The sequence below is a fragment of the Colias philodice genome, chromosome 3 (genome assembly GCF_061535455.1).
Source record: "Colias philodice isolate Cphi_HAF_F1 chromosome 3, ilColPhil1 Martin Lab GWU primary, whole genome shotgun sequence".
Classification (NCBI taxonomy): Eukaryota; Metazoa; Arthropoda; class Insecta; order Lepidoptera; family Pieridae; genus Colias; species Colias philodice.
In genome coordinates, this window is record NC_143088.1 from 5,939,828 (window position 1) to 5,960,790 (window position 20,963).

Here is a 20,963-nt window from a genome sequence, read left to right on the forward strand (position 1 = left end):
CTTATTGACTAGTGTCGAATGCAGCTTTCCTTGAGGACTTTAAATTTTCAGAATTTTTAGAAAATACGTACCTATATAATAACATCCGAACAATTTCATATTTCTATACCTTTAGTATCTAGGACCAGGCAAACGTTGTTGGGCCCGGAAACCCTTATTAGGTACCTACATATGGATATAAAATAGTTTTGTAACGTATCCTCCAACCTACCGAATGCACACAAAATTGTCATATATTACTATACTAACTAGTCTTTCGTAAATCGTAGCTTTGAAATGCTCGAAAAGATACATAATGTTTTCATCTTAATATCTGCATATAAACAGTATTTATCAACTTGAGAATGATAGGAGAGCTCGTTATTAAATATTCAATAGATAAACTGAGTGTCAATCTGTACGGTCATCTCCAAACGAAAATGATTAATTAACATAATTAAATTATTTAATAAATAATTTTACGAATAGAAAGACGCGTATAGGTACATATAATAAAAGTTTTTGAGCTTAACCGGGAATTCCATTAAGTTGGTAATTAATAAAGAAATATGTTTAAAGTGGTAAAACATGGTTATTTAAATCCAAAAAGTAGATATTTAAAATCGGTGAACCTCCGAAAGAACTATACGACGAAAGGGGAAGTAGTGACGTCGGCTGATGTTGTAGTGATTGGTGAGTACGTGATATAAAACACATACCTATGTTTATTATCATAATATTTAAAATTTGTGCAGTATCTATGATTTATCGCATCTAAATCTGTTGTCCTCAGATCTGTGTTAATGGAGGAAGTTTGCTTTACTTCAAGTTTATTATATTTTTAAATGTGGTGTAGTATAGAGAAATGGGATATTTAAATGTAGAATTGTTTTATCCTGTTAGTTAAAATTTAAATAATAAGTTTATATTTATGTTTAACTTTGAATGACCTTAATGAGTCACTCTAAATACCAAATTTAATTGTCTTTTCCTGATGTTAAATAGGTGGTGGAATAGCAGGATGTAACACACTATATCAGCTATCTAAAAGAGGAGTCAATGCTGTACTCTTGGAAAGAGCTAAAGTTACCAGTGGCACAACATGGCACTCTGCAGGTAAAAAGACGTTAAAATATATAATGGAAGTTAATTGAATATCAATTATTGAATGATATGAAGCGGCGGTTACGGTTTAAAAACACTTTTACTTGTGCTTTATGCTAGTTAAGTCATTATTTATGTAGGTAATTTGATGTAAATACAGGTCTGGTATGGTCTCTAAGGCCTTGCGATTTGGAGATAAAACTGTTGCAAGATTCAAAGAGTGTGTACAGAGGCCTCGAGAAGGAAACAGGCGAATATGCTGGATGGATTAATAATGGTGGCATGCTAATTTCGCGGAGTGAGGTAAAACATAAAAAATATTATAAATGCAAAGAAAAACTAAGTTGGAATAAATACCTATGCCTTAAATTGGCACGACTCAAAAAGTTCTTCGGAGCAAGTGGATTACCTTAATATAACTAATTATCTTCTTTCAGATCCGCACTCAAGAATATTATCGTCTACAAACCCTGGGAAAAGCTATGGGAATTAATAGTGAAATCCTTGACCCAAAAGAGGCTCAGAAAATATTTCCTCTTCTGAATCCTTCTGTGTTTCAATCAGCTCTTTATTCTCCACAAGATGGCGTCGTTGATCCAACAATGGCTTGCAATGCTCTTCTTAAAGCTGCAACTATGAATGGCGGGAAAGTAAGACATCATCACATTAAAATTATCTAAATGTTTTATTTTACTAATCAAAATTGTGCTTGGTCTGCTAATATCATACTGTATTTTACAAAATCTTGTGGTATATATCTACCTATATTAATCTTAGTTTCTTTATAGGTATACGATGATTGCCCTATCCTTGATGTGCATTACAAACACAACTTGTTGGGAAACAAAGAAGTAACAGGCGTTCATACTGAAAAGGGATTTATCAAAACCAAGTGTGTTGTTAATTGCGGAGGTAATTATGAGTTTTAAAAATAAGTTCATAATAACAATATCTTATATCTTCAAAACTTCTGCTACGCAGGATTTATAACTCCTTCTTCTTTTTGTTGTTATATTCATAACTATCTTACGAGTGGAAAGATCTTAGGATAATAAATAAATATGTCGTAATTTTTTTCAGGTGCCTGGGGCCCTCGTATAGCTCGTTTTGCAGGCATTCCAGCATTACCCATAGTACCATTTAAACATGCCTACGTCGTATCTGAAAGTATACCTGAAATTCGGAATTGTCCCAATATAAGAGACCATGATGCGAACCTCTATATAAGAATACAGGGCGAATCCTGCCAAATCGGTGGATATGAGCATAATCCATTAATATTAGATCAAGTAAGTTCTAAAAAATTTAAACAATAAACTGTTGCTAGTGTTAAATATTTATTATGATTATTATTTGAAAGGTCAAGGCAAAGATAAATCGCGATATATTTATCGTTTCTTTTAAACAAACAGAGATGCACTCAAATTCTGATTCGTATCTAAAGTCTTGAAGTTGATTTAATTGTAAATACTAAAACTAATGATTGTCGAGATTACTAATAGTACTTTTCAAATATGTTTTCAAGGGCCGATCGTTTTTTCTCAAAATGTTTTTTTCCCGCTCTTAGCTCCCTGACAATCTCCAATTCCATCTATACGACTTGAATTGGGATATATTTAATGTGCACATGGAAAGCGCTGCTTCCCTTTGTCCTAAGCTCGCTAATATCGGTATAAAGAGCACAGTATGTGGGCCAGAGTCGTTTACACCAGACCATAAACCTTTGCTTGGAGAAGATCCCAATCTTTTTGGTAAGGCTTTTTACTTCATTTTACTCTAGAAGAAGCAATTTCACCTTTTATTGACATGATTTTAAAAGAGAATTATGGAGTTTCTTGCCGGTTCTTCTCCATAGATACTGCTTTCCGAATCGGTGGTAATCGTTAAAATATGTAATGACGATTCGAAAGTGCTTCTAAAAGAAGTCTAATTGAATAAATAAATGTTTGAGTTTAAGACTTTAGATTTTTTTTAAAACTCCCTAGAATTTGACAAATTTTTTTAATGTTGTATTTTTTCCCGATAGGTTTATATCATAATTGCGGTTATAACTCTGCTGGTATGATGTTTTCTGCTGGATGTGGAATACAAATGGCTGAATGGATAATTAAGGGAAGGTCAGTAGAGTTCATTGAAACGTTTTCTCGTGACAATTTTTAATCATAGTCAGGGATACATCGCCCATTTTTGCAAGTGATTACTATCAAGCTAATTTTTCGTGAGTAGCTTTATTTTGATGAGATGCCCAATAATTTCATGTACAAAACTCTCGATTGTGGTAGCTACCAGAGGAAACAAGGATAAAATATTTTGATTTGATGGTTCTCAAATATTAATTACTAACTGAATGTTTTTTTTTGTTCAATCTCAAGATAATTATCTAAATTATTCGAAAAAATATTTGTCCTACAAAATCTATGGTTTGATCAAAGAGTCCACCTTTCCAATGTGTATCGATAACGAAGTCATTATAAATGATTACTAACCAGCTGATTTTTTTATTTTCACTTATTTAATACTTATATAATTCAACAGACATATTGTCCTACAAATTGCGTAATAAATATTTGAGAACCGTCAAATCAAAAATTTTTATCCTTGTTACCTCTGTAAGCTACCACAATCGAGAGTTTCGTACATGAAATTATTGGGCATCTCATCAAAATAAAGCTACTCACGAAAAATTAGCTTGATAGTAATCACTTGCAAAAATGGGCGATGTATCCCGGACTATCATTAATACACAACCATTACAAATTATGAGTCCTTAAGTTTTAATGTCAATTTCTGTTATTAACTTGGATAAACAAGATATTTTCTTAAATTCTTATTAATAGTTATATACGCGTAATCTTACAGCAAAAGTTAGCAGTTAGCAGTACATATATTCAACAACTTCTTTTCAGACCAAACTACAACATGTTCTCTTTCGACATCCGTCGTTTCACTCCATCCCAAATGTCCCGAGCGCATTGGGCTCGTGAGAGTAGTTTCGAGGCATATGTTAAGAACTATTGCGTAGTTTTTCCCAATGATGAGCATCTTGCCGGTCGTGATTCAAGTCACGATGCGTTACATCAAGAGCTGGTGGAGGATGGAGCTATTATGCAAGCTAGGGCTGGATGGGAGCGTCCGGCGTTTTTCATGCCAGGGGAAAAGGTTAGTCTTATGGTCTATTTAAAGCCATTCTGTTGTGAATATAAGTAAGGAATAAATGTAGAGTTGGATAGCATTTTTCTCTATCGTATCATCGATGATCGCACAATTTACTGAAATGATATTCAAGTCATAAGAATAGCAATATTTATTAAATTTTCATATTATATATTTGCCATTTCATAAGAACTATATTAGTATTTGTTTTCAGATAAGAGTTCAACAATATGACTGGGGCGGTGCTCATGATTACCCAAAGAACACTGACACCCGTTACGAAGAAATTCTTAAAGGAGAATACACTTTCGGATTCTCTAAATATCACGATCTGGTAAGATATATCGATATCTTATATATAAAAATGAATCGCAAAATGTGTTGGTAAGCGCATAACTCGAGAACGGCTGAACCGATTTCGATAATTCTTTTTTTATTATATTCCTTGAAGTACAAGGATGGTTCTTATGTAGAGAAAACGTAAATATTATGTACCACGGGCGAAGCCGGGGCGGACCGCTAGTATTTAATGAAATTAACATTCCGTTATTCTCAGTACTAGTACATAATATGATACCTAACTATCAAATATATATAATATATTTATTATTTCTAGATTGCTAAAGAGGCACTGGCATGCAGAAACGCAGCAGCTCTATTTAATATGTCCTACTATGGCAAGTTCTACCTGACTGGACCGGATGCACAACGTACTGCTGACTTGGCATTCACTGCTGATCTAACGAAAAAGGAAAATAGGTATACATAATAATAAAATATATTAAGGCACTGGGCACATAAAAATACATGTATGTCTATTTTGTTGAGTACAATTTATCGTATTTAAAGTGTCGGATCTGGGGTTGATTCTCTTTCACTTAATATGCATAAAGTTCATATTATTTATATACATAAATGCAAATGAGTGTTTATTTTGATTTCTAGTGTCGTGTATTCTTTGCTATTAAATGAAAAAGGAGGAGTAGAAGCTGACTTGACCGTTAGTGTTCTTGATGGTGGGAGTGGTCAATTGCACGAACCCATCTTTAAAGTGAGTATTATAATCGATACTAAAGCTTTATATTCCTACTTCAAAAAATGATGAAGTTCTGATTAATCCAGCGTTTATTTATTTTTTATGTATGTTCACTTTTCAGTCAATTGTAATCTCATTTTCATTTTTTTTTATGTAATACTTCATAGGGTCGTGGCTACTATGTGGTGACGAGTGGATTCAGTGCTAACCACACTCTGGCGCATCTACGACGCATTATACAAAAGCACAAGCTTCGTGCAACTATCACGGATGTAACTAAGCAACTCTGCGTGTTGGGCATCCAGGGACCTGACAGGTAATTTAATTATACATAAATTAATATAATTGCAGCTAGTTTAAATACTTCCTTTAATTTAAATTTTATACAAATAACAATCCTTTTATTTCTTTCCACGAACTTCTTGTAAGATTACAATATATAAATGTGGTATTAATATTTAATTTCAGCCAGCGTATCCTTCAACGCTACACTGACGCAGGGCTCTCCAACGACGCTTTCCCAATGAACACACACCGCAGCATGCACGTATCAAAAGCACCTTATTCCGCACAGAATAAGGCCTATACTTGCAGAGCGTTGCGTGTAGCCTGGTCTGGGGAACTTGGTTGGGAGTTACATGTACCTTCATCTTCCGCTATTGAAGTATATAAGGCTTTGCAATCTGCTTCTGGATTGACTAATGCTGGTTGGAGAGCATTGACTTCTTTGAGTCTTGAAAAAGGTAAGTGCAATTAAATCTTACATTAATAAGATTTAAATGGTATAGTTTAATGTATTCAAAAGTTATTGCACATAAAAAGAGACAATAATTTTTTGAAAAAAAAATGTGTAGGGACTTTGGAAATCTGGTACAACTTAAATTTAAAAATTAAAATGTTTATTCATATTTTAATAATAATTTATAGGGTCGAGCACTTTTAAAGAATTTTTTTTTATTTCTTTCCTAGGTTATCATTTATGGAACGCGGATTTGCGCAATGACGACAACCCAATAGAAGCGAACCTAGGCTTCACGTGTCGTAAAGGTGGTGATTACATCGGAAACGATGTTGTCGCAAAAGTGAAGGACCGAGGAGTCACTAAGAAATATGCTTACTTTACCCTTGATGAAAAGGTAAATTTTGAGATTTGTAGATAGGATCTTATCAAGTATTCGTAAGCCTACAATTTATATAATAATTAGATTATTACCCTATCGATGGTAACTAGAAATAAACAATAGATTTAAATTAAAAACATGCCAACAGGAGTTCCTAGAAGTTTTTGTGATTCCTAGTTAGTATTTGAATGAACACCTTTCAAAAGTATGTTGTAATTTTCAGGTTGCTTTGTTTGGCATGGAAGCGATATATAGAAATGGTGAGGTTGTTGGCTACTTAAGACGAGGGGACTATGCATTCTACTTAGATAAACCAGTTGGTGTTGGCTACATCACGAACAAGGGGGATCAGGTTACGAAAGATTATTTGAAAGACGGAAAATATGAAATAGAAGTTATGGGAAAACGGTATAATGCGAATTTCCACTTCAAATCACCATTTGACCCAACCGGTCAAAGATTATTGGGTAATTATGGAGAAATGGGCATGGACGAAAATACTCATGAACCACATGCTGGTCAGAATGAAAGAGCAGGTGGTGTTGAATAAAAAGAAGTTGAAGTATTTGGTTGCTTGGAGAATTGAGTTATTAAGAAAATACCTGTTATCCAACATGTAGTTTTGGTTATGTATTAAAATAAAGTATTTAATGTGTAATATTTGTTTTATTTTGGACTCTATTACTCCACTACTCTATATTTGTACGATTAGAAATATGAATTTATTTGTAACTAACTGCTCGCTTCTTATCCGCCAGACTTGAATCGAGTTCCAAAAAACACTGGCTGATTTGAGCTCATAGACTAGCTATTGTATATGAATAATAAATAATAATACAAATGCAAAGTAAACAATCTGTAGAACAAAAAATATGTAACCACCTGTTGGTTACATATTTTAATATGTAAGGAAAGCAAGACGAGATACTGATATATTCGTTTAAACCACATCTACAGGTTTAAACTGTGGGTTTAAACTAAGGTTTAAAATTTAAACTGATGTTGGCAAAAAGACGCACACCATATCAATAAAAAAAGAAAATGAATCTGATATTTTGACACATGACATTGACATATTATTAAGTTTGAAAAGTGCACCTACAGCGAGCATAAGCATAAAGTTTTTAAATTATAATACTGAAGAAAATGTCTGTTACTTTACACACGGATGTAGGCGACATCAAAATTGAATTATTTTGTGAGCAGTGTCCAAAAGCATGTGAAAATTTTCTAGCCCTGTGTGCCAGTGATTACTATAATGGTTGTCTTTTCCACAGAAATATAAAGGTAAAAACAACAAAAATCCAAACATAATATGTTTGCAATTTGTAACTACTATTAAATATTAATTATTTTTCATTGAAGGGCTTTATAGTACAAACTGGAGATCCTACTGGTACAGGTAAAGGTGGGACATCAATATGGGGCAGGAAATTTGAAGATGAATTCAAAGAAGAATTAAAGGCAAGTTTTTTTTTTAATTCTATACATATAACATTTAAATATTTAAAGTGAAGAATTTTATTTAAAATGTTTCATTAATTTTGCAGCATAATGCTAGAGGAATATTGAGTATGGCTAATAATGGACCAAACACAAATGGAAGCCAGTTCTTCTTTACATATGGAGAACAACCACATTTAGATTTAAAATATACAATTTTTGGAAGGTAATTAAAGGATATTACTCAACTTTGTAATAAAACATTCTTAGTATTTATTGAAGCTAATAATCAAGTAGTTTATATACAGTACCTACATATTTCTTTCATAATAAAATCTCAATGAATAGGTCCCCAGATTCTAAAGACTTAGATCTTCTCAAATGCAAACTGTTGAAAAATTTTGTTTCATAACTTTAATTTTTTTTTCCTAGAGATCTTAATATTTTAATAACTATTTACTTAAAGAAATTAAAAAAATAACTATATTATTTCAGAATCATTGACGGCTTTGAAGCACTTGATGATCTAGAAAGGATGGCCGTCAATCCAAAGACATTTAAACCAATAACTGAAGCAAGAATAACATCAGTAACTATACATGCAAATCCATTAGCAGGTTAATAAAGAGACAATTATATGTTTCTGTGTTTTATTCCTTGCAGGTCACTTTACATAACATTAAATTTATTTATTGCGCACTTTTACTTTGGTTCAGTATATTTTAAAATATAATTTATTAAACAATTATAAATTACATGATTATAGATTTCTGTAAGTTTCAATGTTTACATGTTAAAATCTTGATAATAAAGATAAAATATTTTGAATTATCTATTCAAGTCAATGTGTAATTTAATTATGGGCAGTTGTGAGATATATTAAAATTTTAGAGCAAACAGGATTTCATCAATTTACATAAAATTATTTTCAAGCGTCATTATAGCATTGTTAAAATTGGTGCCATTACAAACAGTTGTATAACTATGATTCTAAAATAATAATTGAAATTCAACAGTTGTTCTTGACAAACATTAATTCTATATCCTCAAAATATTATATTGTACTATTTATTATTGCAAATATTACATTTTCCTATTTTTAAACACTGCATGAGTTAAGTACATACATTCATAAAAATGGACATTAATAAAAGTTTTAAACTAAGCAATAATAATATATCCTTATTAAAGTTAACAATAGGTACTCAAGTTGCAAAACATAAATATTGTGTACATACGAAATTCTATTTTAATAAATACATGTGATAATTATGTATTGATATAATACATCTTAGGTTTCTAGGTCATAATAATTGTCATCAATAGGAAAATCTGGTTCTTGCTCCTTTTTTATTTTTGGTTCAGTCATTTTATCATCAAAATTGTCAGTGAAATGAGACTTAATATGGGCAACTAAATCAGGTTTTTTCTCAAATGTTGCACCACACTCGATGCATGGCATATTAACCACAAGACATTCATGAGTTTGTTCGTGCTTATCAAGTTTGTCTTTTCTCATGAATTTCTTATCACACTGACTACAGTCAAATGATTTTGATGCAGCGTGTACAGTGGCATGCCGATCCAGTTCTCTCTTGCGTGCAAATTTCTTAAAGCATACTTTGCACTGGAATACCCTGGATCCCATGTGTGCTATTGACACATGTGTCTTGTATGCATCAAGTGAGGAAAATCTTTTAGGACATTGATGACATTTTATATTTTTTGGTTTGTTTTTGTTTATAAGTGGAGATTTCTGTTTAGGAGGTGAATTAAGTGTTTGCTTACTGGATGTAGATGGTGCTTTTTGTAAGTGATTCAAAAAACTACCTTCACCAGAAATGTGATCAGGTACTCTCGGGAGATCATATTCATTGGGGTTCATATTGTCCGTCGGTGGGGACATCAAACTGCTAAAAGGATTGACATTAACAACCATATCATGTGATTCTTGATCATGCTCAAAATCTTTGTTAGGTGAAGTTATTCCATGTTTCAGTTCATGCTTGACCAATTTATCTTTTCTACCAAATGATAATGGACATTTACGACACACATATGGCTTCATTCCAGAGTGTATTAAAACATGACGTTGAAGGTCGCCTTTAGCAACAAAGCTGCGAGGGCACATTGGGCACACATGAGGCTTGTGGCCAGCATGTATTCTTAAATGTTTACTTAAATTGGTATTACGAGAGAAGCTTTTTAAACAAAAATGACACTGATAAGGTCTTATACCTGTATGAACTATAGAATGTTTTCTTAAATCTGAGCGACGACCAAAGCATTTATCACATTCTGGACATTGGTATGGCTTATCATTACCATGTACGGCTTTAGTATGGCCAATGAATAAATTTCTTTCTGCAAATACTATACTACATTCAACACATTTGTATGGTAAATTGGGATCATGAACATTTTGTTCATGTTCATTACATTTTTCATGAGATATAAATGCTTGATCACAATACTGACACATAAATACATTTTTTAAGTATGATTCTGAGACTGGTTCTGTATCTGGAATATTGTCCTGCTCTGCATTCTCAACTTCAGCCTGTTCAACATTTTCAGAATCTTCAGATGAATCATAGTCAAGGCTTGGGTCAACTACCATCACAACACTGTCTTCTACTATGTAATTGTCTGTTTTAGGTTTCTGCTCTATGTTATTATAATTAAATTCTGAAGAATTGGAATTATCAAGTTCATTGACGCGATTGGTGATTTGTCTTAATCTAGCTTCACTTTGAATACATAGTGATCTAAATTTGGAGCATTTGTTTACTTTAAATAAGCACTTATAGCAAATCCTATTAGGGAGGCCATCGTTTGGATCCATCTGCAATTAACAATTTAAATGTAAATATTTTTTTCTTTCTTCATAATTCATATAAACTGAGTAACAGGAAAATATATACTGACCTGCAATTCAAAGCATTCAGCGATTTTTGAGGTTAGTGATCCATTTTCTTCATCATCAGGAACATTACAAAAAATTGAAATAGTTAGACCACTCTTACTTAAACACAAACGACACAACGTATGGAAATTCGCAATAATATACGAATCATCCATTTTTGTTGTGATATGACATCAAAACAGTACAATAGACAGCGATCAAAATGTTTTAGAATTATTTTATATTTGACACTATTAATCCTGTTATTTCATGATTTGGAATAAAAACGGTTCTACCACACTCATTTACAAAAAATTTGTTTGAATTAAATTTTAATTTAATATTCACACCATTTCTTCATTCCATCAACATTACTACGTTCTACGGCGGACTAGGCAGGGCTGCGCTAAATGATCGTCGCGCCGCCCCTATCTGTCTCATAAAACATTACACATAATTTTACAAAGTTAAATGAAATTATCATAAAAATTACAGAGCAAATCGACTCAAATTAATATCATTATCGCAAAGGTAAATAGAAGCAAAGCAACATCAGGTTTTGAATTCGAAATTTTAAAAATAATGAAAATCGCGCTCGTATTTATCGTCATCGACTAAGGGTGCATACTCACTAATAAACAAACACATTTTATGTATTGTTAATTTGGTCTTCACTAAATTTAGGATAGTGTAATCACATTTAGCGAGTAATGCGCCTAAAACAATAATAATTAAAAACTTCTACTATTAGTCCAATATTTTAAGAGATATCACAAACATAATATTATGGCTGGCGTCCACTAGGCGGATCGGGCCGGGCCGCATCGCAACGCAAAAATACGCCGGCCTATGTTTTGTATGAAACATCGTCCATTAGCGACGGATCGGGTCGGGGCGGGCCGCAACGCATTGGCGGATATGGCTTCGCAGGCGGATTTCTGCCAGCGGTGCGCTGCGGCCCGGCCCGCCCCGACCCGTCTAGTGGACGCAGGCAGGCGGATGTAAGCGGCGAGCGTCTGTTAGATAAAATCCGCCTAGGCGGTCCGCCGCGCCCCGTACAGGTGGACGCAGGAGCAAACAGCGCGTCCATTAGAGACGGCCCGTTGCGATGCGGCCCGGCCCGATCCGCCTCTAATGGACGCCTAGCATAAGAGGAAGTTGTATGTCTGTGGGAAATAATAATTATGTAGTTTTTGTTGGGGGTTGGGTAAGAACTGAAATATAAATCACAGATTAGACGACCTATCTCTTTGAATAAATAGGATTCTAGGAACTATTTGACTTCCTCGTAGGATACAAATATCTTGCTTTTGAAATAACGATGTCATGATATTTTAACAATATGTAAAACGATGTTGAATTAAATCGTAGATAATTATCTCATAATCTAACTGATTTATTTATTAAATTTACGATAGTGTGAACAAAATCTTATAATTATTAAATGAATGCGCTAGTCATTCAATAATATTGTGTATCTTGTAGAGGCTAGAGCGATAAATCTGCTCTGTTCAAAGAGCTGTGTTACAATCCGCTAACAATGGGTGTCTTCCGATATGCACTGCGACCACTGTAAGAGCGTTTTCACATTATCCGATCCGATATCGGATATCGGAAGCCGATAGCCGATATCCGATATCGGAGGGAAGTAAAATGTATGAAATATGTACCTGTCTTTCACATTGTCCGATCCGATATTGGATATCGGAGCCGACACCGATATTCCCAGTGGCTATCGGACGATAATGTTCAGTGTTGCCAACTCAATTTTCGAAAAGGCAGTATACCAACAGCAAAAAAGCACTAGTTTGTGTATTTTCAGTCTTATATAGCGCTAAATCTTTAAAAAAATTCTTTGCTTTAACCTAAAATCCTTTCTATTAAAAGAAACCTTTTTTTATTAAGAAAACACACATTTAAGTATTTATAGGCATTAAAAATACGATTTATACGGCAGCTATTTTAATTACCGTATTAAAATATACGGCAATTGGCTGAACTGAAGTAAACAAAAATATATTGCGTTCTTAAATTCAAATATCTATCTTCGAAAATATTAGTGTCTATCATCTTTATTTTAACTCATTCTGCCTCGCTCCTCCTCCTACTCGGATGTTGGTTGTGCTGTTTATTGTATTGTTGTCATTGAGTACTTTGTTTTTAACCGACTTCAAAAAAAGGAGGAGATTTCACACCGATTTTATTTTTATTTTGAATTAAAAGAATATTTGAAAACTCTTAATTCTAAAATAATTGCTTATGACAATAAAATAATTTATGTATCTTTACTTACAGGAAATTACAACAATCATATTATAAAATATATATTTGAACGGGTGACAATATTATTTACAGTGTAATAAGAAAAAGAATAGAAAATGTGAACAAAGATTGTATCACTTAATAAATTTATCATAGGTACTACATGAACTTTTATAAATGTATATAGTGAAAAAATGACTAAATGGCTAGGTACGTCTTGTTAAAAATACATTTAATAGATTTTGAAAGGTATTTACTGATACATAATATGTATTACTAAAACTATTAACTAATACTAGGTTGTAGTAGGTATTGATATAAATTTACTTAATTTATAATGTGTTAACATATACTTTACAAATGACCGATATCAAAATTCAAAACTATTTAGTAAATAGCACATCTAAATAATATGCAGTAATTAAATATCAAATCTTTTTTACATTTTACTTTTCTTTTTTTGAAGTTGTTTTTTTTACGTAGTTATTTTTAATAATAATAAATAAATAATAATAAAGACAACACTGATGATCATATCGGAAGAATTTTATCGGACAATGTGAAAGGGAAAATTGTATCCGATATCGGATATCGGCTATCGGCGTCCGATATCCGATATCGGATCGGATAATGTGAAAACGCTCTAAGGTGTGACGTCAATTCAGTATACTGTGAAGCCGTTCCTTTATAGCCAGTTATACTGGTTACGATTTAAAACGGAACGCAATCCAGTATACTGTCAGCCGCATTTTTTGACGCAGCATTCAAATGAGTGTATTAAAGTTTTCTAGAACATAAAAATAAACTGTTTTGGAGTACTGTCCAATTAAAAATATTTTAATTAATATTAATTGTAAATTGAATTTATAATATAATAAAAGTAAGTACTTTTTCATAAAAAAGAATAAAAAAGAACTTTCAGCTCGTATTGAACATTTTCAACACAGTCTATTATAGTTAATTTTTGCAATTCTTCCATTGTTTTATTTATTAATCCAAACTAATTACAGATCTTTAAAATTTTCTGATTATACTGTAGCTTTGTTTATAAGACGTTAGGCACTCGAGTGGTTTTGACTGATCATATTACTTGCTCTGTGGACTGATCACGTGATCAAAGTACTGCGAGTACCTTACCTCGAAAACGCCAGTGCTCACAGTAGAATATGGCGGCGATTAATGACGTCATAAATTTCCCTAGGGTACTGCGGCAGTATACTGGCAGTCCATAACGGAACGAATTTTTCTACAGTGATAGCACTGTGCAGTGGTTGCAGTGCATATCGGAAGACACCCAATGTACCTAGTTGGACGTCGACTGTTGAGTGACGCTTGTTAAATCAACGTTCGGCCTAGTCATTCGATTGAATGTCGTCATTAAATCGAATGATAACGGCGACATGGATACTATTGCACGCCTCATAAGCGAAGCGTTGAGGTGGGTACTACTGTCACTTCGCGCAAAACATCTGATTTTTCAAACTTAAAATGTCTTTATGTATCATACATTGCACTTGTAAGATAATACATACACACACATATTAAGAAAAAACACTATTTTTAACGTTCATGATATTTTCGATGTCATTTTTGTTATTTAAACTAGTTAAAAAACAGTTTAAAAAAGTTCTGTCTTGGACGTCCGTGTGTCTGTATGTGCGGATCCTTTTTCTTGTTAACACGATAGCGACCGAAATACTTTACTAATCGAGTCTTTTTTTTTCTCTTACGCTTGAGTATGCTCAGGAATAGAACCCTTTCATTTTTCAGGGTCTGATTCGATGTGGTTTAATTGTTATTAAATAAACAAAAATAATAATTAATAAATATTTATTAAAAAAAATTATGAGGCGTGCACTTTTGGATTTTCCAAATATTTTGCTTTATAATTTGTTTAATATTATTACGTCATGGCCATATCGTAGATTTGCTCATTTCATGAAATGCGCTCGATATGGCCAACTAAACGCGCGGTTTTTTCATGAAATGATCAAAATTATTTGATCACTAGCTGTTGCCCGCGACTTCGTCCGCGATTACGTCGTTTTAGGTCATTCGTCGTTTAAAAAAAATACGTGACACTTTATTTTTGAATGTTCTTAATTGTCTCTTATAAAATTTAACTACATTAAAATTGAACACTCTGAAAATCTTAAAATCGGAGAAAATTGAAAATCTGAGGAAAACATGAAGGAATGTGATTTAAATTCTACATTACTTAGTATTTCAAATAATAATCTAAATTAAATGTAGATTAACAGTTTGAGCGCACCGTTATAGAATATGTACCTAAGTATTAAATTACGTTAGTTTACATAGTAACAAAACAAAAACACGATGACTTTCTTTCGCGCTCGGTACCACAAACTAAGCATGTTAATGGTACGTGGCCCGCGTCACTTGACCCCCCGCGAGTTCCCCTCCTTTGCTATGCGAAAATACATTCGTCGCCCTGCTGTAGGAAAAATTGTAATACTGTGGCCTGGGCGTTATACGGGAGTTCCTGAGTGCCGATAGACGTCCGTCTATCGGCATTTATAACAATCTTATATTAATATCACCATCTTGAGGAAAAGCTTCTAATGTCGATTTAAAACTGCATACATACGAATTAACCTGATGAAACATGTTCTAAAATTGTGAAATGAGTTCAGTTTTAAATTCGAGAAATATTGATAATTCTTGTATTCGACTATTCGTTGTAGTCGAATACAAAATATATTTAAAGAAACTTAGGTTGGCCTTCAGGCAAAAGGGATCCTATCAAATGGTAAACTTGACCTTGTATCTTAAAAGTAAGCATGAAAGGACCTTCTGATAATTGTTGAGCACCAAAGGATCATTTGAAACGCACTACTATAAGAGCGAATATTGTCTAAGAACTGTTTAGATTGCACGTCATGTTCCTCTAAAAGTAGTGATTTCAAAGGTTCCGGTGTATCTTCAAACGAAAGCCGACTCCTTACTCCACTTTAAAGCATTACAAAAATAACATACTACGTTAATATCGCCTATACAGAAGATGATCTGTAATCAATTGTGAGGTTATAAGAAAACCCACTTTTATATTTGTCGGACCCCACCACCGAATTCGTAGATTGATCTTCTATGTTTACCTCTAAGTCATTAAGACTATGCGAAATCTGTCTGCAGTAAGAGGGGCCTCTCGCTATTCGTCCGTTTCCAGAGACCGAATAGTTTCAATTCTTAATCTTTCATTAAACAAACTTAATAATCGTTTTTGTCTCAATTAATTGTAATATTCGCGTCTCTACTCTAGTCATTGCTTATGCTCATGTTCATCTTCAAGAGATCGAATAATATTATGGTGCACCCTATCATTTGTCAAACGGTCTTCATATTGAGTAAAAGTTTCAGATTCTCGAGATAAAATGTGACGGCCGTGATCAGCTGTGAGACGTTATACCCTCTCAGTGAAGGTTTCGGTCTCACGGGATAGTACATGCCGTTCGCGGTCAGTCAGCGGTCAGTCGCGGTCAGCAGTGAGCCGCAATTCTCGTTGTGAAGCGGTTTCAGGTTCTCGGCATAACACGTGTTGTTTTCGGCCTAGAGTATACCTCTAACGATTCTTGAGAACTCTTATTTCTCATTTTCTTAGCTTTGCTCGAATTTCGAGTTAAAGATTTTTTAGGTGGCACTGATGCATGAAAATAAAAATTGAGTTAAAACGGACTGAGAGTGTTATAGACAAATATAATCAGAAAGCTTCGAACTCCTAAGCTATCGGAAGTTACACGTGTTATTGTGAGTCAACCATAAAAGATAGACATTTATGATGTCGGGAGATATTTTTTATATAATAAGGAGAACATTTCTTTCATACATGATCTCTGTGTAGCTTTAACCATTAAGGTTGCACACGCGACGAAAGCTTAAAAATGGAGTTACTGCTCTGCTCAGGAATATGAAAAATAATTGTACCAAGTTTCGTTTAAATCCGTCGAGTAGTTTTTGTTTCTATACCGGTTATACGGACAAAAATTTTACTGTTTGCTTCTTTGGCATCAGTGTCGATCCCTAATCACCCCGTGATAGTTATTTAGGAAATATATTTCATGTACAGATTTAATATACCTAAGTATACATAATATATTTAGATTCCAATTTCCATGTAACGTTAAATTCGACTATACAATAACTAACAGACAACGCAGGTTACTCTCGTTTCCGTAAGTTGAGGCGGCTACATATTCGGTCCTCATAACATCACTTTTAATGAACGAAACGTCAGCGCGGTTTAATTCGATGCCAACACCATCAGAAAAAAGGAAATATTTTTAATTGTGAAAAAATATTATGATTTACACTATTTTAATATAAAATATATGGCTGTGAGTGTGTAAAAATAAATCCAGCTAGTTTCACATCACACTTATGTTTATAATTAGCTATACGACATGAAAATATACATATTAATTACCAAGCAATAATCATACAGGTAAATACTGAACAAAAGTATTAACAGTCAAAGTTTATTTTTACTAACATTTAACAACACCCATGTAAATGATGAAGAAATGATAATTATCAACGAACTAACCTTTTCTATAATATCTATATATATCTATATCTTAACACAGCACATTTTTTAAATTATCTTGCTCAACTCTGCTCAAAAATTTGAGGGTTTTGTTGGAACTGTAATGTGTCAAAACTATGATATATCTAAACTACGATACAACTTGCATGCGGAAATGCTCATTACAATCAGTGAATTTAAAGAATAACTAACAACAACTATTCAATTTTATTGAGCTGATGAATATCTTTTGCCTGGAAGAGATCACCGCCGCCTAATAAATATACTGTGTTTTCTTATAAAATCGTAACATAATTTCTTTTATCTACTAAATTTTAATAAATAAGTTCTTTTTGTTATTTTTATCTAAAAATGATCTTGAGCTTATATTAGGCAAAAGTATACATTAACTTTTTATAATTTCAGGACCGCACCTTAAATGGGGTGCTCGGAAAATATGCCTACGGATTATTAATAGAGAAATTATACCTACACAACAAAGTTATGTTGGTTCCATTTTATTTATAAAATATAATGAAAATGGGCAAATATAAAACATATTATGTAAAATGATTAAAAATAAATAAATGAAGCAACTACGATTCAAAGAAAACATCTTTTTCAGTGTGAAAATGCTCTAAGCAATCCTGGATGATGAGTAGGTATAATATCATGTACTCTCATCCCAGTACGGTCGGTACCTCGATAGCCATAACGATAAATATTATAATCAGATAACAGCAAAGTCAGAATAAAAATCATAACTTGTACAATTGTGAGTGCAAAATTTATGTTTCATTTGGCAATAACATTTTTTTCGGTACTAAAACGTAGTAGTTTGATATGTGGTTGGCTGCCCCTCCTCTCCTTCCTGAAAAATATCCTCCAAAATTACCCGAGATACTTCCAATGATTGAACCATACGTTGGACATTAACTTCAGTCAAAAATTGACGAAGCGGATGATTACTAATTTCCACTTAATCCTTGCTGCCACTATCTTCATCATCAAATCATCAATTTTCAAGTGGTGTTGTAAAATTGTCAGCAGAAATAGTCTTCCAAAGGCGATATAATTTTATGAACATTGTATCTGTAAATAAAAAATCAAACGTTAATAATTGTAAATCAATAAAAAAAGCTACTTACAAATAAAATTTTATCAACAAACTACTGTTCCCAACGCACCTCAAAATCTTGTAAAAGTCAAAAAGAATTCATCATTTTATTATTTCATTCTAAAAGTGTAATATAAAACCATTATAAAACCAATAAAAAACATGAATTGCTTTCATTATAAAAATAAATACCTATAAAAGTAACAACTTACCTTTTGTGGGAACGCATGGTGAAAATTCACAAAACACGAAGATTGAATTTGATATTTTTGGTTTTATGACATTTATTTTAATTTTATTTATTTATTTATTTATTTATTCAAATGCTTTATAAATATAAATTTATAAATAATAAATTTATAAAGAATAGACACATTCGATCACGAAATTATGTGGGTTCGAGTCCCGCCTCGTGATCGAATTTTTTCTATTCTTTATATAAATTTATAAAACACGAAGATTAAAAATGTAACCAATGAACACAATCAATATTAGATTAATTGTAATGGTGTCTAGTTTGACTTAAAATAATAAACATCTACCCTCACTTTTAAAAATGTAGTATATTCACACGAAATATAAGCGCACCTTATAGGGAAGGGAAGATATGGGTTAAAGAGTTAAATAAATAACATGATTAAAAAAAATAAAAATAAAATAAAAATCATTTATTGAACAAGGTTCCTTACATCAAAATATAGACCCCAGACTCCCAATATAGCTTTCGCTGTGTTTCAGGAGTCTGTGCCTTCCCGATACAATACATTAGAATAGTTCAATAAAATACATTAAAATAGTAATTAGTTACAAAGAAAATTTTACTTAAAGTTGACACAAGAAGAAAATTTATAAATCATAATATTTAAAAAAAAATTAATAAATTAAAATATTTAAAACAATTTACATTTCATAACATAATATTTAGTTCCACAATATTTACTGTTTAGCAATTAAATAATTAATAAAATTAAAATAATTAATACAATTAAAATAATTATTTGATTAGTATCATTTATAATAAACGAAGTAATTAAAGATTAAAAAAAAGTGTATTTTGAAGACGTAGTGCAAGTAGTGTGTATGTGTGTGTGTGTGTGTGTGTGTTTGTATGTGCGTATGTATGTGTGTGAATGTGTTCCAATGTCGTTTTTAAAACATAAAAGAAAGCTGATATAGTTAAAAAAACATATTTTAAACTTATCATTATAGGTAGATAAATAAAATTAAAGAAAATAAAAAAATAAAATAAAATAATTTATAGGTATATTTGGTAATTATTTTGTATATGTGGGCATTAAAAGGTGCTCTATTTCAGAATAATCGAGTGGTAAAAGCCATTCTTTTAGTTTTTGTAATATTTTATGATTAGTGAGAGCAAAAGCATTTTTAATATATAAACTGAAACGATTATAAAGAATGGGTGCTAGATAATAAAACTGCCTTTGTGCAAAACGAGTCTTAGTGTAAGGTACTGGTACACGATAGGTTCTTTTAGTATTCAAGGGATTATTATTTTTCGGTACCTCAGTGCGGTGAAACCGTTTAATTATTTGAAGCACAAAAATCTTACGAACACTCAATACATTAGCCCTCTTGAATAGCAGCGATGTTGGAAATTGGAACGGTAGTTTGAACGATACTTTGAGCAGAGCTCTAAGCGCACGTTCTACTTGTATCATGTATGTTTTCGCAGCTCCACCCCAGTTAACAATACAATATGAGATCACACATTCACCCAGTGCTTTGTATGTTCTAATAATTAACTCTTGGGTTGCAATGTCTCTTAGGGTTTTAAAAATAACTATAAGTTGTCTGAGCCTGCTCGACGTGCTAATAATTTGTTCTTTCCAGTTTAGTTTCTCATCAATCCAGATACCCAGGTATTTCATATTGACGGTCCTATTCAGTATTGGGCAAGAGCATACGCTAGATTTGTTATGGCGGTTACATGGAAAGATATGTAATTTAACATTGACGTTCCCCCTTGGCTTCATAGATGAGGTTTTGCTAAAGCAAATATAATTAGTTTTCCCCGTATTTAAAGTCAATAGACTGTTTTCTAACCATTTGCTTATGCATCGAAGTCCATTTTCAGTTCTATCAATGGCTTCAGACCAAGTCTTTGCATTAAAGAGAACAACAGTGTCATCAGCAAACATAGTAACTTGTCCACATCCAATATTGAGTTTACATAATTCGTTGACATAAATCAAGAACAGAGTAGGTCCTAACGTACTGCCCTGCGGTACTCCGTACGTACACTTAATTATATTTAAATTATTAATTTTCAACAGTTGTTCAGT

At 32.5% G+C, this 20,963-nt stretch overlaps 3 protein-coding genes across 3 annotated transcripts; 2 read left to right on the plus strand and 1 right to left on the minus strand.

Moving 5' to 3' along the window:
- The first annotated feature begins 381 nt into the window (after positions 1 to 381).
- Sardh (Sarcosine dehydrogenase) lies at positions 382 to 7,039 on the plus strand. The gene is made up of 16 exons (XM_089714334.1): positions 382 to 672; positions 985 to 1,095; positions 1,244 to 1,386; positions 1,521 to 1,733; positions 1,872 to 1,995; positions 2,164 to 2,372; positions 2,651 to 2,834; positions 3,110 to 3,200; positions 3,990 to 4,242; positions 4,451 to 4,570; positions 4,853 to 4,995; positions 5,182 to 5,287; positions 5,440 to 5,588; positions 5,741 to 6,015; positions 6,242 to 6,408; positions 6,617 to 7,039. The coding sequence occupies exons 1-16, from the start codon at positions 549 to 551 to the stop codon at positions 6,941 to 6,943; spliced, it is 2,739 nt and encodes a 912-aa protein (XP_089570460.1). The 5' UTR covers positions 382 to 548; the 3' UTR covers positions 6,944 to 7,039.
- Positions 7,040 to 7,467: 428 nt separating this feature from the next.
- LOC149489656 (peptidyl-prolyl cis-trans isomerase-like 3) lies at positions 7,468 to 8,473 on the plus strand. Its single transcript, XM_089714353.1, has 4 exons — positions 7,468 to 7,680; positions 7,759 to 7,857; positions 7,944 to 8,062; positions 8,332 to 8,473. Exons 1-4 carry the CDS (start codon positions 7,540 to 7,542, stop codon positions 8,456 to 8,458), a joined length of 486 nt encoding a protein of 161 aa, XP_089570479.1. The 5' UTR covers positions 7,468 to 7,539; the 3' UTR covers positions 8,459 to 8,473.
- Positions 8,474 to 8,813: 340 nt separating this feature from the next.
- On the minus strand, positions 8,814 to 11,251 carry LOC149489657 (uncharacterized). Its single transcript, XM_089714343.1, has 2 exons — positions 10,765 to 11,251; positions 8,814 to 10,681 (listed from the first exon to the last, which is right to left on the minus strand). The coding sequence occupies exons 1-2, from the start codon at positions 10,915 to 10,917 to the stop codon at positions 9,128 to 9,130; spliced, it is 1,707 nt and encodes a 568-aa protein (XP_089570469.1). The 5' UTR covers positions 10,918 to 11,251; the 3' UTR covers positions 8,814 to 9,127.
- Between the last annotated feature and the right edge of the window lie 9,712 nt (positions 11,252 to 20,963).